We start from the raw sequence: 27766 nt of genomic DNA, 5'->3' as shown, positions 1-27766 counted from the left end.
TGGTCAGCCGTTGTCGTCAGTTGTTATGGCTCGCGATTGTCTTGATGGGAGGCCTCTGGGTGCAATCTGATCCTGGTTGCATCGGTTGTTATGATTCTTTGTTGCTCTAAGTGGTCGTGTGGGGTACATCTGGTCGTAACGTCTCCCCCCTAAGTTTCAAGCGTCCTCGATTGAAGTTTCGGCAGCTCGATCCATGGTTTCGGGATGCATTTTTGCTCTGCCTTCTTCCCCGGAAGTAGGGATAATGGAATACTTCCGTTGTTTTCAGTTTCGTCCACCTGAGTAGCCACGAGAGGTTCTGGCGGATTTTTGGTTACTTCATTTCTTTTATTACCTTTTTTGTAGAAATATACAGAAAAGAAACAGATAAATGTTATTATGAGGAGGGTTGTACCTCCAATTGTTACCCGGTGTTGTGTGGTGTTCAAGTAAAGTTGAACTTCATTGAGTTCTTCCAAGTTCTGTATTCGTAGCATGACGTTTTCATCGTCAAGATCTGTAAAATTTCCATTTTGGAGGGGCTTGCTGTATATTGGGATCAGGTATTCTTGCTGGTAGGTTACGTCAGGTTGTCCAAAAAATGTGAAATTTCGTATTTTGACGGTACAGTTTTCGGTTTCGATTATTGTGGCATCGCTAACCATCCTTGAATCTCCGCAAGAGTCTTTTACTTCTACGATTTCTGTTGTGTCGATCAGGATGATTCCTTGCTTGACTTCTTTGATTTGTGTTGTTTGTTTTGATTTTACAAACGAGCATTTGGGTGTTTGGTGAGTTAATATTTTATAGATGCAATCGTCCTCAATTAGGTTATTTCCATCGCAAATATCGCATTCTGTTGGTTGGTAATAAACTGTGTTGCCATATTTCGTTACCAGGTTGATGTTCGTATCGATCCGTGAATTGTTAACTCTCAAAGTATGGATTTCTAACAAATCGTACGTCTTTTTATCCAAAATGGGGGTCTTTATTAATATGACTGCTTGATTGTTGCTGATACCGACACTCGCTGAGGTATATTGGAAAATTTCGTCTAAGTAATTTAGCTTTATTGTTTGTGTCTTAAGCCTGTCTAAAATTAACTGTTTTTCCTCCAATGAGAGTATGTTTTTGTTTATCAAGCCTACTCTAGAAAATTCTACTTGCTCCTCGATGTCCTCTAATATGCTGATAATTTTGTCCATATTCCAGATAAGGTTGACGAATTCTAAATCTGTTTTTATTCCCTGTACTGTGTTGTATTCCTTAGTAATTTTTGATTCAATTTTACTAATAGAGTCTGTAATATTATTCAATTTATTTTGAAAAAGTTCATTGATCTGGATTTGTTTCATCTGATTGTTCACTAATTTGTCTCCTTGTGTTTTTAATATTCCCAAACTTTGATGCATGACTATTAGGTCATCGTTATCAGGGTTTCCCGTGATGAGTTTAATGGCTGTTCCTAATGCGTTCATAAGTCCCCTTTTTATTCTATGTGGTAGGAGGCTCCTGAGTTTATCTTTTGCTAGTTTGGTTTTTTCTAGTAGTGTTTGCTCTAGGTGTTCTATAGTTTCAAACGATTTCATGATTTTTTCTATGTTTTCTATATTGTCATTTAATGTATTTAGGTTGATTCTATGCAACATTCTGTCATATCCGATTCTAATCCTTGCTGTTTTGATCTTGAACGCAACCAATCCATTGCTGTTCGTTATTTCTTTATAGTTGGTGGTGCTTATTGTTTTGATGAGTATTATTCTGCAAGAAAAACAAATGGCTTCTTTAATATGGTGTTCATTTTAGTGGTCTTTGTTAATTTTTTATGCGATTTTTATGGATTTTAATGTTATTTGTGTCCTTGAAGGTTAGATGGTTGTCTTCTTTTATGGTAGAAAGTTTATAAATGTCTTTATCTTTATTCAACCTTTGACTAATTTTTATGTATTTCGTGTCGTTAGGGTTGAGTGGCTTGGGTTCTTCACGATTCTCATGCTTCTTTTCGAAGGCTTGTTTACGTTTATCTAGTTCCAATTTTACTGCAGAGTGGATTTTGTTGGATTGTTCAATTATGTCAGCCGCGTTCGTAACATTATTTGTGTTAAATATTAGCTCACGTGGTTTTCGTTTCGTCACGGAGTGAAATGTATTATTATAGATGTCGGTAATTATATTCATCCGATCGTTGATCGGAAGTTCATTATATTTTGTTTTTAGTGTTCTATAAAGCTCGATTATCGTTGAGTGGAATCTCTCAACTATTCCGTTGGAATTAGAACTACTCGCGAAATGAATTTCGATTCCGAGCTCGTTTAAAAAGCCGACGAAATCTATTGATGTAAAAGCGGGCTCTTGATCACAAATTATCGTTTGCGGTCTACCGAAGTGCCTGATGTGTTCGGAAAAAGCGCGTTTTATGTCTATTATCGTTCTTGTTGTCAGTGGTATGGCGTTGGCGAATTTGGAGAAGGAGTCCACGATGGTCAGCCATTTTTGGCCTTTCATGAAAAATATGTCCATGTGAACCCGTTCGAATTGTTTTGAGCCGAAAAATGATTTCTGAATTAATTTTGGGGGCTTCCTGTCGTATTTGCTTCTTTTACAAATATGACAGGAGTTAACAAATATTTTCAGTTTTCGCTCGATTTCGGGGAAAAAATATTTCTGCAGGATTTGCATTTTGTTTTCTTTTGCTCCTCTGTGTGCTGCGTCATGTATTTCCCGTATTATGGCATCTTTTTGCTCGTCTATTCTGACATCTTCTAGAAGCTTTTCTGAAATGAAAACTTTGAATTTATTGTTAGTAAAATGTTTACAGTATGTTTCCTGAACGAGTTGTACTAATGATATTGGAATTTTTAGACAAGATATTCCTCTGGGGTTAAGGTAACTTTTGAGAATTTCGACTATGTCTGCTTCTGTATATTCTGGTTTTACAATAGTGAATCGGTGGTATTTTGGAAATGTTTCTTCGTGTATAGTCGTATCAAAATGATTTATTTTAAAAATTATTTGTGTTCTAAAACTGTTGATTGGTTTTTCGGTACACCATATGAAAAAATCATCACTGGTTTCTGCTGAGTGAACAGTTTCAAGATCAAGTTCATTATTATTTAATTCTTCTGGTTTTATCCTCGATAAAGCGTCTGCTACCACATTTTGGTTGCCAGGCTTATAAATGAGTTCATAATCAAATTCCTCCAATGCTATTTTCCCCCTTATAATTCTTCTGTTAGCGTCTGTCATGGAGTAAGTAAGTGGTTGGTGATCCGTAAGAAGTTTAAATTTTCGTCCATAAAGATATGGTCGGAAATGTTTCACAGCCCAAACGATGGCTAGAAATTCCTTCTCCGTCGTGGAATAGTTTTCTTCGGTGTTGTTAAGGGTCCTAGATGCGTACGCGATTGGTCGATCTTTGCCTATGGGTCCTTGTGAAAGAACTGCCCCTATGGCAAAATCGCTGGCATCGGTGGTTAGTATGAATTCCTTCGTGAAGTCGGGATAAATGAGTATAGGGTCCATTGTAAGAAGTTGTTTACATTTCTCAAAACATTCGACTGTTTCTGGGGATATAACGAATTCGGTGTCTTTACGAAGTAGAGCAGTTAAAGGCTTCACCAATTTCGCGAAATCTTTAATGAATCTGCGGTAGTATCCCAGGGTACCAAGAAATTGACGTATTTCCTTTTCGGTTTTTGGAGTCGGCCATTTCTTAATTATTTCGATTTTGTCGGTGTTTGGTTTAACGCCTTCTTCTGAAACAGTGTGTCCAAGATAGTGAACTTCTTTTTTGAAAAATTCACATTTATCTATCTGGATTTTTAAATTTGCTTCCTTTAGTTTTTTCAATACATTCATGAGATCTTTCTTATGTTCCTCTAGGGAACTTGAGAAGATTATGATATCGTCCATATAGACGAGACAACACTTCCCTAAGAATTCTCTCAAGATGCAGTCCATAACACGCTGAAAAGTTGCTGGAGCATTTTTCAGCCCGAATGGCATGCGTGTAAATTCATATTTTCCGGAGTTAATCGAGAAAGCTGTTTTCTCGATATCTTCGTTTGCAAGTTGAATTTGGTGAAAACCGGACACCAAATCAATTGTAGAAAAATAACAAGTTCGGCCAAGTTTATCAAGTATTTCCGTTATTTCCGGGATGGGATATTTATCACTAATTGTCTTTTCGTTTAGTTTTCGATAGTCGATAACTAAACGAAACTTTTTCTTCCCAGAAGCGTCTGTTTTCTTCGGGACAACCCATATAGGCGATGTATAAGGTGATATTGATTCCCTTATTATCCCGTCTCTAAGCATTTTTTCCACTTGTTGTTGGATTTCTGTTTCGAAAATTTGTGGGTATTTATAGGATTTTGTATGTATTGGTATATTGTCTGAAGTCCTGATATTGTGCTTTATCTTATGGGTGAAAGTTAATTTATCCGAGTCGGTATAAAGTATTTCTCTGTTGGCATCTATAACCCTTTCTAAAGCTTTTTTCTCCTCATCGTTCATGTGTTCACTCCTAAAACAGTATTTTCCTTTTGGTGAAATTTTCGGAATGTCCTTCAATCTAAAACAATCGGTTCCAATTTCAATTTCATTAGAGTTCAGTTGTACTGTTCTATTGGGGTAATGACTTTTTATTGCCACTATAGCTATGCCATTTTTGCTTTGGTATAAACCGGGGAGAATTGAAAAATAATCAAATGGAGTTTCTTCCTCAACAAGAAAGCTACCTTTTTGCTTTATTGGTATTTCTACAAATTGGAACTCTTGTTCCGAAATGTTGATTTTGTGGTTTCCTGGAAATTTCTTTTCGAGGTTAAAAGTTTTTCTACCAATTTTCAATTTATTTCTGCCGATGTCCAACTGAGCATTGAGGTCTCTCAGTGTTTCGTACCCTATTAATCCATCGAAAAAATCGTGGAAATCGAATACATAAAATTTTACTTTCTTCCTAATTTGGAAGATGTCAAATGAAGCTGATTTATTGATGTCATGTTTGCCATTGATATTCGTGACGTGAATTCCTGTTTCATCTTTGCAATTTTCGAGTTTAACATGTTTGGGCGAAATATAATTTTTATTGGCACCTGTGTCCATTAAAAATTTTAAATTGCCCTTAGTTGTTTGGATAGTCAGATAAGGAATAAAATTATTATTCTTTATGTTTTTTGCTTTTCCTTTCTTACCATCTGAAAATTTAATTCGTCGCCTTCAAAATAGTCGTCGTCTTCTGATTCTAAAATTGAATCGTTCGACGTCAAATCCGCTTTAGGTTCCGGTTCGCGCACTTCATTATTATGAACCTGCATTTTCGACTGGTACGTCCTCATAGAAACGTCCTCGTCATTATTTACTTTTTGAGATCTGAATCTCTCAGATACGGGTTTATTATTCTGATTGGTTTTTGGATTATATGATTTTTGATTTTGTGAAATTGTCTGAGCCTTCTGCTCGGGAATTCTGTAGGTCGAAGGACCTTGTTTGTTTTCCAATTTTTGCCTGAATGCGGCATTGGAATGTTGCATAGTTATGTCATGGGCCTCTTCTAACGAATTCGGCCTATAGCTACGCACGTACATAGCCAGCTGATCCCCATTCAGTCCGTCTATGTATCTTGTAAGTGACATTAAACTTATTAATTTTATGACTGCTTCCATGGAATTTTTATAGTCTTCCATGTGTGCAGCAGACGATTTGATTGCTGTATCAATCGTCTTAACTTTGTTATAGTATTCTGTGAGAGATGCTTTCCCTTGTTTTACATAAAAAAGAGATTGGATATGTGAGGTGATATCTCTCTTGTCTCCAAACGAGTTTAAGAGAACCTCTTTAATTTCGTCCCATTCCGTAGGGTTACCGGAGGAAATCAAAACCTCTCTTGCTTCCCCGATAATTTTTGACCTAACAACACGTATGATTTGCTTGTAGGTTGGCTCGAATTTATAGTCACTGAATAAATCTAGTGTTTGCTGCGTGTCTTCCACCCACGCGAGCGTTTCTTTTCTATTTCCGCTAAAGTGCGGAATATTTTTCACGGGATCCGGCGTGACGAAATTTAAAAATGGATCCTTCGCTTTGTTTTCTAACTTAGTTATAGTATGAATAAGAGCGGCCTGGTTTTTCGTTAACTCTTGTATTTGAGCGATTAATTGCTCCGCTGTAATTTCCACTGGTAATTCAGCTTGCGCTGTTTCTTGCATTGTTTGGTTCTCTTGCGTGGACATTATGCTGTCTCTATGCTGTTGAAACCGTTCGTGTTTAGAATTTTTTCTTCTTGAAGCAATGGTTGCACTTGTTAGTTGCACTTGATCACTTTTTGGTTAATTAATAACGAGAGTGAAAATTACTTACAGTATCAGTAACCTCATTCCCGGAGTCTGTTAACGTTATCGATGAGCGTGGTTCCGTGAGTTGTTCGGCAGCTCCCGTAACTCCAGCGATGTCCTTTCGCGGATGGTTTCCCAGGAAGCAGCACTACACAACACTTTCACAAAGACTGCGCCAGTAATGACCGAAGTGGCGATTACAATATAAAAAATAAATTTATTTTCGCTAAATTTAAAGATTACACATCAACGTTCATACTAAGACTAAATGCTATCTTCTGTTCCCTGCCTTTTTATAATGTCGGTATCTCGCGTCAGCAGATTCCTTGTTATCCGTACGGTCGCGTTGTTTCCAGATCGGGTTCCTTTGAATGATGTCGCGTGGTCAGCCGTTGTCGTCAGTTGTTATGGCTCGCGATTGTCTTGATGGGAGGCCTCTGGGTGCAATCTGATCCTGGTTGCATCGGTTGTTATGATTCTTTGTTGCTCTAAGTGGTCGTGTGGGGTACATCTGGTCGTAACGTATATATATATAAATGTTTTGTTCGTTTGTATACGCGTCAAAAACTCGAAAAGTAGGGATTGAGCTTAAAGTTGGACACAATTTACAATCCACTTCAAGGAGTGTTGTTACGACATAAAAAATGGAAAATTTGAAGAAAAATTATTTTATATCTGACCAGAGTGCGTTTCTAAATTGAGCTTCTAATGAAAATCGACTATTCAGTAATCAATATGTGTTCTATGTGATGGAAACATTTTTTTTTCCACATGCTTGACAAAATCGTGAACTGAAATTGTGTTTCGAAGTGATTTAAAATTTATCGATTTCCCTCATCTATCTCTATCTCTATATATAAAAATGTTCTGTTCGTTTGTGTACGCGTCAAAAACTTGAAAAGTACGGAGCCGATTGAGCTCAAACTATGATACAATATACAAAACAACCAAACACATCTAGGATTCTTGTTACAACATAAACAAATGATAAATTCAACTCAGCCATGCAACCACAATGTGCAACACAGCAAAGCGTGGCAGGGTACAGCTAGTATATTATATTATTCTAGTATTCATCGCATGTACTTTTCATCGAAATTCAATCGTGTTAGCGGAGATTCAATAGTGGGAAACCTGAGTAGCGATGCCGTGGCAAATTCACCAGAGTGGAGATATGAGTTCTTAAATTTTTTTTTTTTGAAATTTCAATACGTTGTGAAATCGTAACCATTTAAGAATTGTAATACAAACAATAGAATTTACATGCGATTCTACTTGAAAAAACTGAATGTAACGTTTTATCCTAGGACTAACTGTTCTCGCGGTATAACCAATTTAGTATATTGGGTTGGGGAAAAAGAAATGTCGTATATTGTCAATATCTGGCAACAAAGCAAGATGTATGGGTGCCACACGAGTTGACACAAAAAAATCTTTTCGATCGAATCAACGCCTGCGATGCACTGCTGAAACGGAACGAACTCGACCCATTTTTGAAGAAGATGGTGACTGGTGATGAAAAGTGGATCACGTACGACAACCTAAAGCGAAAAAAGTCGTGGTCGAAGCGAGGTGAGCCGGCCCAAACCATCGCCAAGCCCGGATTGACGGCCAGGAAGGTTTTGCTGTGTGTTTGGTGGGATTGGAAGGGAATCATCCACTATGAGCTGCTCAACTATGGCCAGACCCTCAACTCGGTTCTCTACTGTGAGCAGCTTGACCGTTTGAAGCAGGCGATTGACCAGAAGCGGCCAGAAATGATCAATAGGAATGGTGTTGTTTTCCACCAGGACAACGCTCGGCCTCACACATTTTTGATGACCCGCCAGAAGCTACGGGAGCTCGGATGGGATGTCCTATTGCACACACCGTATAGTCCGGACCTGGCTCCAAGTGATTATCATCTCTTCCGGTCCATGCAAAACGCTCTTGGTGATACTAAGTTGGTCCCAAAAGAGGCTTGCGAAAACTGGCTGTCAGAATTTTTTTGCAAATAAGAAGGGGGAGAGGGTTTATAAGGGGGGGGGGTATAATGAAGTAGCCTTCTAAATGGCAACAAGGTTGCGAACAAAACGGCGCATATTTGACTTAAATTGGATAATTTTAAGTATGTTAAATAAAGCGTCAAATTTCGATCAGAAATACGACATTTCTTTTTCCCCAACCCTATACTAAAAATCATGTTCGTAAAATTAGAAATCGCATGATGCTGGATATTACGACTAGAGTTCCAACATGGTATAGAAATTCCACTAACATTATTTTTACTATAAAAAATCTAATCTTCATTTTTGTGAGTTTACCACGGTACCACTAAATATACGCCAAATTTAGCAAATTTTTTTGGGTTTTCCAATAAAAATATGCAAAAAAAGTTGATGGGCCTAAGGGCACGGACAGGATCTTCACATATGACTGTGATTGTGTGTAATAATTGCATTTGAATTGAGTTTTTTCATGAATACATTGATACATCAAATGGAAGTAAAAAAACAATCGTTTTCACAAATGTATTATGGCTAAAAATTTTTTTTCTTGATTCTGCCAACTTATAAATGCCTTTTGTCCGAAAAATGGATAATAACTCGTGACACACTTCGACTCATATTGTGAGCTAACACTAAATTACCGTTCTGAACCATATTTCGGACGCTTATGGTATATGATGCAGAAAACAGATCTAAACTTTATGCATATGTATTATTTGTTTGATATTTTTAAAAAATTAGTTCAATATGCTTTTAAGCTTTCTACTTTGGTACCTATTTGATTGAAAATATAAAAAAGTCACCAAATAAAATGCTTTTCAAATGAAGCGAATAAAAATCAAACTTCGGACACTAAATCAAATTCCGGACAGATTGAATTCAATTTTCGGACACTTTATTTTGTAATTTTTTGGACGAAAATTACATTAAACTTGATTATATTTTAAAGTCAACTGCGAAACACTTACCAAGCAATCACAGTAAACTGTTAACAATGATGAGAACTGATGAAACACGGGAGAGATTTAAATATTTATGAACGGGTAAATTCTACGTGCTCACGCTAAGCAAACGTCAAACACGAACGATAATGAGTAGTGTTGTAAGATTTCCGCCGATTATGTTATAATTTAAATGTTATTTTCATGTGAAATTATAGAGAAACCAACGGATTACTCTAAAGAAGCAATTGTGATATTAATTTGATAGTTATGTCATCAGTGAATTAAGTATTTCAAGTGTCCGAAATATGATGTCCGAAATATGATTCAAAACGGTATAGGCAAAAAGATTGCTCGTTGCATCGGGGATGAAAACAAATGGTTAGTGCAATCGAAAAAACATACCCATTTTAATTGTCAAATTGTTTAACTTTTTTACTATATTTTTCTACGTCAAAAAGTGTACTCCAAGGTTAAGTCTGCGAAAATTTATTTTCATGCCATCTCAAGAGATATGAAGAAATTGCCGGACATCCGTGTGTGTGCAAAACTCAAGTTTATCATCGTACGAACCTATTTCTGTTGGTTAAAATCCATTTGTGATTTTTAAGGACGTAATTGGTTAGCCAGGTGCTGGTTTGATGACTTGGTCTTGTATTAGAAGTAAGGCTTATATATGAAGTACCGTCAACCGGGTGCAAATTGATCACCGAGGTGAAATTGATCAAACGTATTATTGAAAACAAACCCAAATTTTCAGAGGTATTATGCAATTTAACTTTAAACTTTTTTAATCTGATATGTTCAATTATCATCTGAAGGTTCTTTTTGTCAATGGATCTCAACGAATCTCTTATTCAAATGCATGAAAATTAACATTTTTATGAATAGCATTTTCGTTTCCATTTTTCACTATTGTAAAAAAAAACAAATTTTCAACACATCAAAACAATATTTGTAGATGCTAAACATATTAACTCATTTCTAGCCGATACTTGATGAGTTGAATAAGTAATCAAATACTTGTAATTACTATTCAAACAAGTGAGAAAAAACTATTTAACAAAAAAGCACCACGAATGACCAGAACCGAATCCCATCATGTGACATATCGAACGTCTTGGTTTGTCAAAACTAGCTCATTGGTGACCATTTCAAAAATTTTTGGCCATATTAGGATAACCCAAATGGTCTCCGGGTGACCTGTAGATCAGTGTTTAAATCGAGTTATGGAAAGGCATGACGACACTTTTAGGTGGATTGAATCAGGTTTTTGTCACCTCAAACCCTTGAATTATCATTAAAATGGCTGTAGGTGAAACAATAATTGATTTTCTACACATTTTTGTGCACATGATACTAGAAAATCCTGAAAAACATAGATTGATCAATTTCACCCCGAAGCTACATTTTGAAATTTTCTACTAAAAGTTTTCCAAATCAGCGCTTAAGGATTTTTTTGAACAAAACTTACCATAACGTTTTATGGGCTTAGCACCAGTATTGATTTTAAAAATAATTGGGTATAAATCTAACAAAAAACGTTCGGAAATATACACATTGTTCTGAAATTAGTGATCAATTTGCACCCGGTTTACGGTACTCTGTAATTTTTTCTAAGACCGACGTTCGGGATAGGTCGTATTTTCATATTTTTTGAAAAACATCAATTTAGTAAGGTTACAACAATAGTCGAAATTGAGAAAAAAAATTTCTGTCTGTCTGTCTGTCTGATTCTTATGGACTCTACTGAACCGATCGACATGAAAATTGGTATGTAGGGGTTTTTGGGGCCGGGGAAGATTTTCATGATAGTTTGAGACCCCTCTCCCTCTCTAAGGGGGGCTGCCATACAAATGAAACACAAATTTCTACATTACTCGAGAATTAGTCAAGCAAATGAAACAACATTTGGCATGTGGAGGTTTTAGGGTGCAATAAATGATTCTATGGTGGTTAGATACTCATCCCTCCTCTCTTAGGGGGGCTGCCATACAAATGAAACACAAATTTCTGCATTACTTGAGAATTAATCAAGTAAACGAAATCAAATTTGGCATGTAGAGATTTTAAGGTACAATAAATGATTCTATGGTGGTTAGACACTTCTCCTACCTCTCTTAGGGGGGCTGCCATACAAATGAAAGACAAATTTCTGCATAACTCGAAAACTAATCCAGAAAATGCCAAATTTAGCATGCGAAGGTTTTAGGGGACATAAAACGTTTCTATGGTGAATAGACACTCTCTGAGGGGGAAGGGAGATGCTATACAAATGAAGCATACATTTCAACACTCCTCCCACCTTTCTAAGGGGAGATTTCCACAGAAATGAAACCCAAATTTCTGCATGAGTCGAGAACTAACTAATCTCTATGACATTCTGGGAATGAAAGCAGTGTTTTCCGGTTGGAAACAAATAAAATCTAAAGAGGTTGCCGTTTGTTTATCATGTACACCTTTAGTTCTTTTCACTTTCAAAACATGTGACTGTAATTCTTCATGATATGCGATCTTATTTTTAAACTGAAATTTCACGTAATCCTCATGTGGTTAAAGTCCTCTTATTTGTTTTTGATAACTTTTTCTACTATTTAACCGCTTCTTTGCTACCGTTCGGCAGTTAAAGGCCAAACGATTAACCCACAGTTTGCATGATTCTAAATTCGGTTCAATATTTTTTGGTAATATATTTCCGTGATCAAATTCAATTTCTAGATCAATTTGTAATATTTTTGTATTTTTCAAATTCTTTTGAAATCAACAAAAGTTGATCATTTCGGAATTTTATTTTGTGTTTTTATTCGGGATGGTTTTCTGGTTATTGTGTCTGTTCTGTTGTTTTCATTCAGATTCAATTCACCATAATTTAAAATCAAATTCATTGTAAAATATTAATCTTGAGTCAAACGCGAGAAATCGAGACTGAGTCTGATTGTAAAGTAGCCACTTTTACAATCGTTTTTACATAGCCATTTTATTTTTGTATTGTCTTACTTCAACTGATGTATACTAGCAGTAGGTGTATAGTAGGATAATCTATAAGTTTTTGATGTTGGAATTGAGCTTCAACGAAATAATGCTGAAGAGGCTCGTTAAATAGTCCTATTTATTGGAAAACCCGACAACTATACATATAGAAATGAATATTATCACCAATTTATGGTTCACGAACGTTTGTTTGCATTGAAATCACCCTGACGCGAATGTATAACCTTTCATTTGCCCGGTTAAATGAATATCCATTAGTTACACAATAACACCATGCAACCGTATAATGACCGTGACACCTTTCACTCTTCCCTCGTTCCAGCTTGAATCTGAATCACGAGCCGATTTTAATGCATCATCCAAGCTGACCGAGCTGCAGCTCACAACGAAGCTGGTGCAACAGTTGGAAAACGTCGAAAATGAGTACGAAACCATAATCAACAAGCTGCCCCGTGATTGCACCCAAATTCAGAAGCTGAAATCACAGGGGATAATAACGGGTCAGGGTGGCGAAGGTAATCTTTATCTCATTGCCCCGGCGGGACAGCATCACCCACTGATGACACAGTGCTTCAACGAGTGGACCACAATCCAGCGGCGCCAGGACGGCTCGGTGGACTTCAATCGGTCCTGGGAGGACTACGCCAATGGGTTCGGCTCGCCGGCCGGAGAGTTCTGGATCGGCAACCAAGCGTTGCACCATCTTACCAACGATAACTGTTCGATGCTTCGGATTGTTATGCAGGATATCTACGATAATACCTGGTTCGCCGATTACGACGCATTTAGGATTGGCTCTCGGGAGGCTGGCTTCCGCCTGGAACTGGCCGGGTACAACGGAAACGCTTCGGATGCTTTCGAGTACCAGAACCACATGCAGTTCTCGGCCATCGACGTCGATCGGGATATCTCCAACACACATTGTGCCGGCAATTACGAGGGTGGCTGGTGGTTTTCCCATTGTCAACATGCCAATCTAAATGGGCGCTACAATTTGGGCCTAACGTGGTTTGATGCATCCCGGAATGAGTGGATAGCGGTCAAGTCAAGTCACATGATGATTGCACGAAGATCGGATTGCTCGTTTGGTGGAAGTGCTGCGGGGGCCACCAGTGGGGAGAGTCCGGTAATTGCGGAGCCATTTTCATCCGCTCCAACGACGACGATATTCAAATACGAAACCACGCTACTGACCACATTATCTTCCGGATCCGGCGGTGGCACTGATGTCTAGAAGTTCGGAGCGAAGTCGAATGTAAAATAGTCGTCATAGTGAGTGCTCTAGTTCGCTCTTCGTTTTGTAAATTTCTTATTGAGAGAGAATGGCGGAAATGATTTTATGTTGCAAAGTATGTATGTGTGTGTATGTACAGGAGTAGGGATAGCATCATATCAGCATAGAGACATAGCAGCAGAAGGCTGCTCGAGACGAACTGTTCTTGAATCATATAGAAGAGAAAGAAAATTGCTTTTAATTGATTCTTTCATCATTTTGTCGTCCACTCAGAAAACCGCAGCAAATGTTGGGCTTGTCATCATCAACATCATCTATAATCATAGCACAGAGAATAAATTTTGCCTCATGCACAGCCACTTTTCCTAATGGAATGTTCATTGCAAACATTTACTGGGACACTTTCTTCTCAATGGTATTCCTTCGGGCTCCTAGCTCACATATTCAATTGGTCATCTTTACTCTCGCTAATGCGAATGGAGACGCAAGTTGGGATGTCGATTCTAATAACTTCTTCTATGTTCGTGTTTTGACATAGGACTACATCTTTCATTTCTCTACCGGGGTATAAGTTCAAAGTTTGAGAGAGTTACATTTGGAGCGTAAGATTTCAAACGTTAATACCTCTTTTCAGGCAGAATGGAGTGATAAGAAAATCACATTATTCGGAAGATAAAATGTCTAAGAGTTATGTGTTTGTTACCCATTGACCCGAAAACTTGTTTGAATAACTTAAGAATTACTTTGAAAACAGGGTAATGAAATCACACAAATCTGTATATAATCGGAAGCATTGAAGTTTTTCTTTTCTATGAAATAGATATAAATGAGTGAGGTTTGTGTGGCCGATTCGAAGATGGGTGAGAAGCCATGGGAGAAGGTTTTTACCTTTTTGAAGAGCCCGGAAACAGCTCGCGGAATCAGAAAATACAACTGTACGAAGAGAATCATGTGTGCACTCTTGGGTAGCGACTAAAAGCAAAAAAAGATTCCGCACTATTAATTGTGCATTGGGGAGGAAGCGAGAAACTACCAGTATATCGGATTTCAAAAATTCCACAACCGACACCATCAGTGCTTACCGAACCATCAGTGTAAACTTGTTGTTCAATCTGGAATTTTGTTTCTACGAGGTGATTGAAACAAGCCTTTACTTTTGATTGGAAATCTCCTGCACACACTTCCTAGAGTAAATCAAGGTTGACATTCGGGGGTTTTACATTCCAATTCCTTTCCATGACCGTCGAATGTACACACGGGAAGATCCTGATCTTTTTATACTTCGAATGGCTATCTATATTGTCTTATTATATACCGGTTCAATCGTTTTTAGCGTTTTTTCGCCTCCTCGGCTGAAGATACATACTCCTTAAAGAATTTTTGGAATTAACCAAACATTTACTATCCGTAATAGAGACTTCCTATGTCCGGAAGCTGTGTTGCCAGAAATTGCCTTTAATAGATTTCATCTATTGCGGGCATTTTTTCTGACCGTCTGAGTATGTACACTCTGTCCAACTTCTATAAGACCACCCTGATTCTTTTTCGTTGCAACATAAACATAAATAGTTAGAATTACAACAAGGTACATTCATACATTGTTGAATGCTTAGAATAAAGTATATTCAACATCAATTTCGTTCAAAAGAGTTGTTTGTTTATTTATTTTGCTAAAATATGATAACTTCAGCTATCCAGTGTCTATGAGACCACTTCAAAATTCATAAGTATTATCAATGAAAAATTCAAAACGATCGGCTGATTTACATGTCAATAATTAGTAACCTTGCCATTTAGACTAATAACCTTGAAAATTCGTGTTGGAATACTGTTCACAAATTCTGCTGAACGGATTTCTCGATATTTTTCCTTTTTTCCGAAATTGCGACCCTGAGCTCTTCAAGGTACAATAATCCTCCCTAAGATTTTCAACAGGATTCAAGTCTGGAGAGCGAACCGGCCAGTCAAAAAAATTAAGTTTTTGGTCCTTAATCCATTGCTTAGTTTACTTGCTGGTATGAATAGTAGCATTGTTTTGCTGGAATGTGAATTTTTGTGACGCTATCCAAGCTAAAACGTTAGGAGAGAGGGATGCAGAACATGTATGTAATCCTTGAATGATATGAAAGTTATCTTGAGCTTTCCGGTTGCGCAGAATCCCGCCCAAACCATGCACGAGTCTCAACCAAGATTGCTGGTTGAAAAATATACTAATAAAAATGACGCAAGTAATACTACGTTGAGACGGCGAAGTTCCTCTAGGAACGTTAGTGCCATTGAAGAAGAAGAACTATCGGTTCATGTGAGCTTTGGCAAAACTCAGACATCTTCCGATGTGAGATGGTGTAAGATGAGGAGTTTTACCCTTTTAAGCCCTCTTTATGCGAGGATTCGAAATTAGACGGAATTGTCAAATATTGCTTTATTGGCACATGCGATTTTGAGGTATTCGACCCTAGAACAGGTATTTACCGCTTATCCCGGTCAGAGAGCTTCGATTTACGTGGAGCTCTCTCCTTCTTACCGTATCCTTGAGGATTCGACAAATAATTGAGCACTACTTGATTGGATCGTCCAATCCGACGAGAAATTTCTCTGATACCAACATTTCCTTGGTGAAATGCATCGGTTTGTCTCTCTTCTCTCTCCGTGAGGACTTTTCCCTCCGGCATTTTCCAGATTTAATTGATCAAAACAACTAAAACAACGGAAAATGTTACTGGTCTTATAGAAACTTGACAGTTGAAAATACGAAAACAATCGTTTACGGTCAGCGCTTGCACACACACATATGAAAATCATGCAGTATATCGTAGTCATCAATACCTACACACTACAATATAAATTGAAGCATTGTTTGTTTACATTGACACAAAGCAGCAAGATCATCACCTGGTCTTATAGAAGTTGAACAGAGTGTAGTATAAAACTACAGATTCTTGTCAAAAGTTGCTCCAATTATTTGAGAGTTTTGACTGAGGAGATTTGGGTTTCCAAAATTTTGGGCTTGGAAAATTTGAAGTGAGCTTTTGAATTACATATAGGAAGAGTTTTTATTTTTCCGGGGAAATTTCGAAAGCAAATATTTTGGGTCCGGTTTTGAACGGAATCAATTGCTTTCTGAAGCCTTTACCTTGTTGCTGATGTGGCGACGATAACTGAAACTAGCACAATGTCATATGTACATACAAGAATTTTTACATTATCTGGAATTTTTGCAAAAGGGATTACATAATAAACATGAAACGGGTTGGTGATATAACCGAGCCTTGGGAAATTCCTTTTCTTGGACTTTTGTTGTTGACTGTGGTTCTGAAAGTTCTATTTTCAAGAAAACTTTTCACATAGAAACCAAGTCTACCACGAATACCCCAGTCAAAGAGGCTCTTCAATACTGGGTACCTCTTTGCTCGATCAAATGCCTTGCTTAGATCAAGTGATTTTCCTGCACGAAAAGCGAAATGTCTTGGATCGAGCAGCTTATTAGACTCTAAGAAGGTCTTTAAGCGTCGACAACTCCATGGAGTTATAGGTCGGAAATGGTCCAGAAGATGTTGGTTTTTGTCTGGTTTCAGAAGTAAACTATCAAACCTTCTTTCCACCAATTGTAAATATTCCCGCTGGACCATACCTCATTGTGAAGTTTCAATAAATTTTTTTTTCTCCATGGTCGGGCAGGTTTCTCAACATAGTACCTTGAACCTTGGTTAGCTCTACTAAGTGTCCATTCAACATCGATGATGGAAAAATCCCTGTTGAAATCATATTCGGAGTCGTGTCACAAGTTCATTTTCACGTTCGTCTTTTCTGGTTTGGAAAAAAACTTTTTCAGTTATGGTTAGACGAGGATTTGGCAAAATGTTCTCCAAAAGCTTCTGTTATTGTTTTATGGTCAATAGTGTATTGACCATCAATAAGGACATTGTATTGGTTCCTTCTCTTTTTGCCATCTAGCGTTCCAATTTTACTCCATAACTCTTTTGATGACGTTTGAGGGTTGGTGTCTTCAAAAAATTTGTCCCAATTGTCCTGTTTAGTTTCAAATATGGCAGACCTAGTTTCGCTACGAGCCTTCTGGAATTCCTTCAACAGAATAGGCTGGAGCGGACTATTTAAGTTGGTGTTCCTCAATTTTCGTAACGCCTTTCTTCTGCATTTAATGTGCTTCCGATCTCCGTCCTGTTGGAACGTATATCTGCGCCCCAACATTAGCTTTTGTGCAGACGCTGGTAGTTTTCGCTTCAAAATGTCCAAATAGACCTCCTTGGTCATGATTCCATCGATGAACTTAAGTTCTCCAACACCGGATGTAGCCATAGATCCCCAGACCATGACAAAATTAAAGTCATGCTCAGTTGGTTGCAAAATCAATGTTGGCAAAGTAACTCACCACCGTCATGCTTGGCCGCAAAGACTCCCTTTAAAAACTTTCACCGGTCCGCCGCCATTTTCTTGTGATACCATCAGACCCAAATAGCACTTCTTTCGTCTCGTCTAACCAAATCACCCTATTCCAGTCCTCACCGGTCCATGAAATGCTACTCTGCTCTTGAGACCTTTCTTATGAAGACGATTTCGTCCGGATTGTGATGTCAGTTGAATGGAATACTAACATTCAATCTGTTTCGCAATTTTCGGAGCTGATTGTCCCCGGTCCAGCTCCGCTTTCTTCACGATAGCTCTGTCAATTCGGCCAGTTGTCTTTAAAAGACGCTCCGATCGCTTAGCTGGTGGAAATAGAACCACGCTTTTTGTACATCTGAATAATCCTAGCGACCGTATCTTTGTGAAGCTGGACAATATCGGCAATATCACGGTAGCTTTTTCCAGTTTTGTGATGTTCAATAGTCAAATTTGATCGAAATTTGTGCTTTTTAGGACATTTTGCAACGAATAACTTCCTATTTTGAACACGAAACTGAAATTTTGAGCACGAAAACTTCAAGAGCACTAAATGACAGCAAGACACAATGTTTACATTCGAGAAACATGCAGAGCGGAATACACACTAAAACTCCGTAAAACACACTTAAATCGTAGTATCCGTTTGGGGGTGGATAAACTTTTTTTGCGTAAGTTTTTACCCTTTTTCGTAATTCATCACATAAAATCTCAAGAAAAGTTATAAACGTCTTATTTTCAATGGCAATGTGATGAATAAACATAAATTGATAAATCATTGAGAATACAGAACCTCTTTTAAACTCAACATGAACCATTCTACAATATCTGTTTATATTTTTTTTTCGAGTAGAACTCGAATTTTGCTATTCTTACAAAAATTTATTTTTTTATTTCACCTGGAGTGGGAGTAAAATCGATTAAGTTTGATTCATTACTGCTGATGTAGTCCAAATTTTGCAGAACGAAAGGTTCAGATTTTGGTTTGGAAACCTCAGCCAACAATTATCTTTTTCTTATTGAAAGGGTCTTTCACGCTGTTTTTTGCCAATTCAAAGCCCAACGATGGATATCACTAATACGGATCTCATAGAAACGGCTCTCAAGATCGAACAGGTAACGGACAAACTCCTGCTCTTGGTCAAGAGTAAATGGTTTTGACCCCAACTTGAGTGAGCATCCACCGAATATGTTGCCGCTTGTTTTTTTGTTGACATGCCCTACTTAACGTTGGTTCTGACTGTTTTCAGATGTATATCAATCCAGCTCTGCTGTTTTGTTTTCCAAACATAAACACGAGGCATCTATAAAAAATAAGGATTCATTTTACCTGGCAGTTAACACAAACTAGGTGTAGTTTTTACACCGAACTATCTCCTGTTCGCTCTCCAGTATTGTTTTGTTGTTTGTTTAAACAGCAAAGTGATTTGCCCATCTTTAGGATGACTCGAAGCGTAAGGGGTGTACAGGAGATGCATCTAACTGAAAAAAAAAGTTTTTTCTACCCTGATTTTCCGTATTCACCAAAAATGCAAGTAAGTTTAAAAGTGCCCACAACTTCATGTATCTGTTATGACGATTTCCCTTGGCACCCGGCGACAGAAAAGAAATTGCATTGGAAGAGAAGATCATTGGCGAGTGAGCGAGACCAGACCAGACCAGTGACGAGACAGTCTCATGGCAATCACAACTAAATGGATTGACTGACTGACTTGTTGAATTAGAGGACAATGTGGACAATTTCAATTCAGATTCCTTCTCCAACGGCCTTGACAAAGACACTTCATTGTCGTGGGACGCTCCTCAGCAAACCGTGTCTCCTCTCAGCAACATCAAACGAAGATCTGTTGATAAATGGATTTCCGAGCGGGCACTGGTTTATACACAGATTTATGTGATTTCAATAACCTGCTTTCAAAGCCATTTTAAGCTATTGGAACAATGTTTTGGATCAATAAGTAACAAACATTCAACGCATAGACATTTTATCTTTCGAATGAAGAAGTTGTCACACCATTTTGTTTAGTCGGCAAAGAGATATTAACGATCAAAATCTTGTTTCTCCAATGTAATGCTCTCATTTTCGAAACTTTGGGTATGCACCCCCAGTATAGAAATGAAAATATTAGTCCTACTTTAAGAAAATAGTATGTCATAATCCCAATAGAAAGCCTTATGATCTTAGTGTTGAAGAAGAATTTGGTTTAAACTAACATGAATTTCCTTTATTTATTCAGATATAAAATTAAATGAATTGGAAAAAGTAATATCATTTTTTTAAACGATTATTTAATCATGTTAAATTCAACTTATTTATTCCTATTTATCTTTGATCTATTTATCTGGTCTACTAATCTATTTATGATAGTGCCATTAGAAAAAAATAAGTTTCACCTGACACAAAACATATAAATATTTAAACTTAGGGGAATCGTCTTCTTATCTCTTTTTGAATTCGTATTTGCGTTCGTCGAGTTCTCAAAACTGCGGAAACGGAAAGGCATGAATAAATGTCTCAATATTCGAACCAATCAACGCTGATTGCATTTTTCTCAGCTCATCACGGAGCGCACAGTGATTATAAAATATTCCTTCTATCGCAGTGCTTTGGCGTATTCTCTTTCGCTTCCATAATTTCGTACCGTCGCTCAGCCAACCGTATCTGTCTGGGATCAATCTGGTTGTGAATATTTTCTTCAGATGAGACCTCAGCTCACCTCCTCCCCCACCAAGAAGGCGATTAATATTCATCCGACCCGAGATGGGCCGTCGAAAGTCAAGATAAGAAGCAAGATTGGGACAGAAATTCAAACGAAAAAGTATCCAACTACAATACCAAAGAACCCTGCATTAACCCTACAAAGCAAAACGAACAAAAAAATGAACTCCAAATGTTCGAAGCATTTAAAGCAGCTGTCCATTATTCAATTTCTTCGAGTCTTTTACAAATAGAAAAGGGTGACATGTTTAATATTTTGTAGAACAACTTAAGCACAAAATCCGCATTTTCAATGCTTGTCAGAAATAGCAGAAAAACAAAAAAAAAATCATCCAAAAAGTCAGCCTAATGAAAAAAAAACACATATGAATCGAACTTATGGACTGAATTATATCACTATTTATCACCCCGGATGATAATTCTCAGAACGATAGCAAGTTCATCGCATTTCGAAAACCAAGCGAAACAAAACTGTAAATACAAGGTGAAATGAATATTAATAGTTGCATTCCCCCCCAAACGCAGGTGTAAAACTAGTTAAACGGTAATTTAAGTGCGTGAAAACTAGCATGGTTAAGAGGCAAATAATGTATTTAAGATATTTAAAAAAAACTGAAAGCGTTTATGATTTAGTAATTTAAGGAGATAAAATTTACGTTCTGTCACCTAATTGACGGAAGAATAGATAGCTAGGCGTTAAGTCAGAAACTCAAGTCATGATTTTGTAAATAGATCTAAGCATTCCGGCCACTAGTCCAGAATACTACACTGTTTCTGGGTGTGTAGCTGATTGTCAATCAAATGAGTATCGAATGGCGGGAATAAAATGAGAAGTATAGAATAGATCTAGATACAAGTGTTACACTACAATAGGTTTTAAATGATGATAAAAAAATGTAACAATAAATATATTTAAATTTTATATGAACACACGATGTGCGTTCTACATATTCGAAAGAAAGTCTTGGTTTTGTCGTTATGGTTGCTTCGGAGGTAAGTAGAAGATTGTAAAACATAAAAAAGGACACGGCTTTGTATGCTGTATTCTGGTAGGCGAACTACGAATGGTCACTGTCCGCACCACGGAATCCCATTTGACGAGCTCCAACGCCTCAACGCTGATCGGACTGATTAGAATAGGTTACTAGTTCAGTGTTGGTAAAATTAAAATATTCTCTAGTCTTGATAAAGACTATTTGATGGTTCGAGTCTGTTGGATAAACTAGTTATTTCATCGATTCTACCGCGTCATCTCGATGTGAAGGTCTAAAAGTTACTGGACGCTGTAATTGTATATCGATACATTTCATTTAACATCTTATTTGTTCAGCATCTAGCTGTTCATATTTGTTGTTTTTGCTATTTTACATAATAATACTTTATACGTTTTTTTTATATTCTGTGTACCTTTTGACGTAGGAATACGTCCAAGAGCATTATAGAGCGTGTAGAATAACAATCTGAACAATCGGCCTGATTCCGCGCGGCGTTTGAGGTGAGATGACAATTGTCACGTATGTCACGCGACTCCACCAAGTGGATGCCTTGGAAAATCTCACTTTAATAAGCTCTCACCGTATTCCCGCTGCTAATCTACGTGACGATTGTCATATGTACTGGGATTTCTAGGTGACAATCGTCGATATGTCTTGAGGTGTCGACAGCGCATAAAAAAATGGAAGAGAAATACTAAACAACATTTTTGGTCGTATAGAACCGATAGTACCATTTTACAGTATGTATGTATTAACCCTTTGCGGTTGGAATTATTTTGACTTGATAGAGATCCACTTATTTTGCCACGCTGATAATATTTTGTTTATACCGAGTACCATTACCTATTGTTCATAGAAACTCTGTTTACATTCGTGAAAAAATTCACTAGACATTAACATTCGTTTAGAAAAAAAAAATCAAACTATTACATCGTTGAATAAAGTATTTAGTATGATTCCTCGCTGTGGTGGTTGAGAGAAGAAAAACGACCGCAAAGGGTACATATACTCAAATTTATCTCCATTGGGAGTGTGTGTGGGAAACTGGAAATTCACATTCTGAGCTGGTAAAATTAAACTTACTTTTAATTTAGGAGTGTTCTCGAGATTATTGGAGGTTGAGAACTAGCATTAAGTTTTCACGAATTGGTTCACGAGTGAAAAGTGGCGTCAAAGTATAACACATTACGAACCGGATGGGAAGAAGAAAAAAAATCAAAAAACGAGAGCTGTGTTCTTCGATTGAAACCTGAGGTGGAAATTCGTTCCATTGCGATTACTATAATTGCCGTCCACAATTGATTTCAAATTTTCTGTTGTCGTTCTGCGAGCCCTTGGTGTGGTCCTACGTCTCTCCGGTAATGTCCTCGACTTCAAACATCCCTATTTTTGTGTACTGTAGCACTGGTTTTAGTGAATTGCCTTTTTTTTTTGTTTTTGGATTTCTGGTTTTTATGGTATCTAGCTTAGCTAAATCAAATTTAACTTCAATTTTATTATGAATCCGTTGTTATTTAAGATATGCTGAGATATGATTTTTCAAAGATAACCGATGGTCCGAAAAAATATGTTTTCCCTTTGTTTCTCCTTAAATGACTTTTATCAATAATTATTAACTTTTGAAACACAGGACCGATCCAGATGATATACATTATAAATTTAAGTCAATATGCTAGTCTTCTTTGAAAAAAATATTTTATTTGAGATAAAATTTCGATTTTGTTTTCGTTATTATTGATGTATTATTTTTTTATAGTGTCCTTGGTTCAGAGATAAAAGATGCTATATTTTAAAAATGCGTATTATTGAAAGTTCAGACTTTTTTCGTAACACACAAAAAAAAACACTTCAGAGATGTGTTTTTTTCGTTTTTTAATAAAGATTTTTCAAAGTAAACATATTTTCAGTCTTCGTTCAATATTCCTACGCGACTAGACTGCCATGCGCATACAATGATTTATAGCGACCTTAGCATGGTTACATTATTAATGGTCATTATAATTTTTAATTCTAGACTATCATATTATACGTAGAGATTTGAATCAATTTCGATGATTTCTTTTGTATCTCATAAATTAATGAGATTTTGTAATACAGTAATACATCTTTTCCTGACTATAAGGAACTTCATATCGATATACATTCTGATTTAATTCAATACGTCGATAAAACAATCTTATGGTTTTTAAATAGGCATATGTTAGGTTCTTAATAAAATTTGTTCATTTGTTATATTTTCCGTTAAGGGTATCTCAGTCTGGAAGTTCGAAAAAAATAAGAAAAATGTTCTTTTTCTAAATTTCGGATTTAAAAAAATTTCTTCATATTTCTAAATTTTAGACATTAAGGTAAAGTGACTGAATATCGACCTTTTTTTTTGACCTCAAAAATGAGACACTTAAAATTTAGAGAAACGGGATTTAAGTTACTAGGGGTATTCCTACATCTCTTTCCTATGACCCATCAGAGTTTGAGGTCGAAATACTGAATAGTTTGGCCACTGCAAATTTTTTTATAAAAAAAAGTCCAATTTGAAATTTTCGAAAAGTAGTGCCTAATATGCCTAATAATAAGTTTTTTCTAACGTGGTACACGGTACACGTGTAATTCTTTTTATTCGGTACATCTTCAACGGCAGCATCACATGCTACATGAGCCCACTGGCAGCATTTACAACAGGACACCCAATCTTCTTAAATCCTCAATCATATTGACTTAAATTTATAATGTATATCATCTGGATCGGTCCTGTGTTTCAAAAGTTAATAATTATTGATAAAAGTCATTTAAGGAGAAACAAAGGGAAAACATATTTTTCGGACCATCGGTTATCTTTGAAAAATCATATCTCAGCAACGAAAAGAAAACACATCTCTGATTATTGCATCACATAAACTTAAATAACAACGGATTCATAATAAATTTGAAGTTAAATTTGATTTAGCTAAGCTAGATTCCATAAAAACCAGAAATCCAAAAACAAACAAAAAGGCAATTCACTAAAACCAGTGCTACAGTACACAAAAATAGGAATGTTTGAAGTCGAGGACATTACCGGAGAGACGTAGGACCACACCAAGGGCTCGCAGAACGACAACAGAAAATTTGAAATCAATTGTGGACGGCAATTATAGTAATCGCAATGGAACGAATTTCCACCTCAGGTTTCAATCGAAGAACACAGCTTTCGTTTTTGGATTGATCCTCAGAATAAAATTGGCATTTAATCACATTATAAAATTTGGTGTGCGATATTGGGGCGTAGGGTGGGCTATATTAGAAAAACATCGTGTTTTCAAAAAGTGAAAAAAGTTAGGCCAGCTTACTTTGATTGAATCCGCTAATCGATGATTCGAAACTTCGTTTAATACTCTCCAACTTTCATGTATCACAATTTCAAATTTATGAAATTTTTTTTAACAAACTTTTCCAAATCACTCTGAAAAGTTTTGGAAACACGCGATTTCTTCTTCTGCTCAATTTTTTTTTTTTTTAGCTTGATGCGATACGGATCCCGACAACATCTGTATGAGTAGGTAGCTATTAAAGGTAGTAGTGTGATTTTTTACCACCAGATCGCATCATAAACAGACGAGAAATCGAGGTGGGCGAGCTTAGACTACTGGGCGATATTCGGTCACTTTACCTTATGCCCTAGGAAGCATTTTCGCCCGTATACGTCATTTGAGCAACTTTGCAGTCTGGAAAACTTCGAAAAAATAGTCTTCTTTTCGAAAAGAGCAAAATTTTTTTCAAAAAATTATTATTCCATAACTATAATATCTACAAAATTCTTGTTAAAGAATAAAATGTAGGAAATTGTTTTAATTTTCATAAAAAAATACAAAAAGATTTTGAAAAAAAAATTACACTGAACAAAAATTATTTAAAAAATTTAAATTCATTTTTCTCAAAAACGTTTTTTTAAATCTCAAAAAATTATGTCAATAGCCCTTACAATTTCCAACAAGTCATCCATACTTCAGGAAATGAGTACATTGACAGGGAAAAAGTTTTTTCTAACCACAACTTTCTAATGTTTTCTTTGAAAAAATTACTACAAATCCTAATTTGGTTCAAAGTCAATATAGCAATATAGCGTATATATTTTATTAAAATATGATCTTTTGTCCAATACATCAACTTTCCATCCTTTATAGCTTATGGAATACATAGCATTTTGAATGGATATCCTGTTTCCTGAGAAAGCAATGATTTACTCGTAACATTTTTGTGTGTAAACCCTCGCATTTCACATGTTCTTGACATGTTTCTAAATAGAAAAAAGTTTGCAAAACATGTAAATCTAAAAATTTCACGAACTTAATATCAATAGAATTTTTCTCAAAGAAAACATGAAAAATTTGTTGTTAGAAAAAAAATTTCCCCGCCAAAGTGCCCATCTTCCGATGTAAGAGTTACTTGTTGGAAATTGTAAAGGTTATTCATATTTATTTTCCCGAACTTGAAACAAAAAATTGTTTTCCGAAAAAGGAATTTTATTTTCAAAATATTTTTTTCAATGACTTTTAAATTGTTTGATATTTTTAATGATAATTTAAATAATTTCCTACAATCCATTCTCAAACCCTTCATTGCATAATGGTGAAAATTTCCATCATAACATTGAATGCCAAAAAAATTTTATAAAAGAACAAGTTCACTTCAAGTTGATTGTGTCTGGTCCTTGATTTATTTCACCAATAATGGAAAAATCATGCAAAGAAGGGTTAAAAAGAAATTTCATAGTAATACAAATGTTTTGAAAATTAAAATCCATTTTTCTCAAAAATTTGTTTCTTTATTCTGAAAAAAATATGACGGATATGGAAAGCCATTACAATTTCCAACAAGTTAACCATACATAGACTTTAATAAATTTAATAATAATTTAAATCATTCATACTTTAAACAAAATTAGGATTAGCAGTAATTTTTTCAAAGAAAACATGAAAAAGTTGTTAGGAAATTTTGTTTCCTGTAAAAGTGCCCATCTTTTGATATATAGGCGATTTATTCGAAACTGCAATGGCTATTGACAAATTTTTTTTTTCGAAAATTAAAAAAAAAGTTTTTGGGAAGAATTAATTAAAGTTTTTATTTTTTTTTTCAGTGTAAACTTTCTTCAAATTTTTTTTTGGCATTTTTTTTAATGAAAATTGAAACAATTTTCTACATTGCATCCTTTGACAAGAGTTTATTAAATCAGCAATTCCAAATGAAATCGTCCTAAAAATGCAGATTTGAAAAATTTGTATTTTTGATTCGAATGAAAGTGTGTATTCCGTTTGGGTTGGAGTAAATATGAGTATTTCACAGCAATTGGGAATTTTTTGACTCAAGCGTAACTTTTGAAAAGGGCGTATCGATTTGAGTAAGAGAAATCTTTGATAATTTATATCTCAAAAACTATGAGTCGTACCGAAATAGTGTCTTAGAAAGAGTTATAGAGTATTGATGGTTGAATATGAAAAAAAATGTACACTGAGAAAAAAAGTACTCTTTTTTTATTTACAAAATAAAAATTCAATTTGCAATACATATTTTTACATATTTTAAATACATATTTTTAATTTTTTTAAATTTTTTTCATACAAGTTAGAAGTTATGTAGAAAATTCAAAAAATGAGCCCAAGATGGTAAAACTATTTTTGACGAACTTTGTGGAACATCGAATTTTTAGGAATTTTCGAAACTTCGAGTCTTGTATGTTAGCAGTCATTTTTAATCACAATTAATGAATCCTGATGTTATTTAAAACAAAAAAGGTTATTATCAATCTCCTTATAAATGGAACCATTCTCGAGATATTTAAAAAAATAATTCTAATTTATTGTTTTTTTTAATAGTAAATAATCCCTTTAAATATGTTTGTCGTGTTATATCGTCATGTTCATGAAATTTTATGAATTTGCTTATAATTTCCAACAACTTTTCCGAATACATCATTATGGTTGATATTTTGACTCAAGTGTAACTTTTGAAAAGGTAGTATCGATTTTAGTAAGAGAAATCTGATAATTGATAATGATAATTTATATCTCTAAAAATATGAGTCGTACCGAAATAGTGTGTTAGAAAGAGTTATAGAGTATTGTTGGCTTAATTTGAAGAAAATATACACGGAGAAGAAAAATTAGTACTCTTTTTTTTTTATTTACAATATAAAATTTTAATTTGCGA

The 27766-nt window shown here is 35.8% G+C and overlaps 2 protein-coding genes across 2 annotated transcripts in view; one reads left to right on the top strand and one right to left on the bottom strand.

Annotated features, from left to right (window-relative positions):
* LOC129764867 (protein scabrous) overlaps positions 1–21520 on the top strand; it is a 130899-nt gene extending 109379 nt beyond the window's left edge. The window contains exon 4 of the mRNA XM_055764418.1: positions 12557–21520. Coding sequence (XP_055620393.1) covers positions 12557–13468 — 912 coding nt within the window. The 3' untranslated portion in view covers positions 13469–21520. The remainder of the gene's footprint in view (positions 1–12556) is intronic.
* On the bottom strand, positions 150–6464 carry LOC129764868 (uncharacterized). The gene is made up of 2 exons (XM_055764419.1): positions 6340–6464; positions 150–1740 (listed from the first exon to the last, which is right to left on the bottom strand). The coding sequence occupies exons 1-2, from the start codon at positions 6354–6356 to the stop codon at positions 150–152; spliced, it is 1608 nt and encodes a 535-aa protein (XP_055620394.1). The 5' UTR covers positions 6357–6464.
* Positions 21521–27766: the final 6246 nt, after the last annotated feature.

This window comes from Toxorhynchites rutilus, chromosome 2 (genome assembly GCF_029784135.1).
Source record: "Toxorhynchites rutilus septentrionalis strain SRP chromosome 2, ASM2978413v1, whole genome shotgun sequence".
Taxonomy (NCBI): Eukaryota; Metazoa; Arthropoda; class Insecta; order Diptera; family Culicidae; genus Toxorhynchites; species Toxorhynchites rutilus.
The sequence above is the reverse complement of the archived record's forward strand: the minus strand, read 5'-3'. Positions and strand labels throughout refer to the sequence as shown.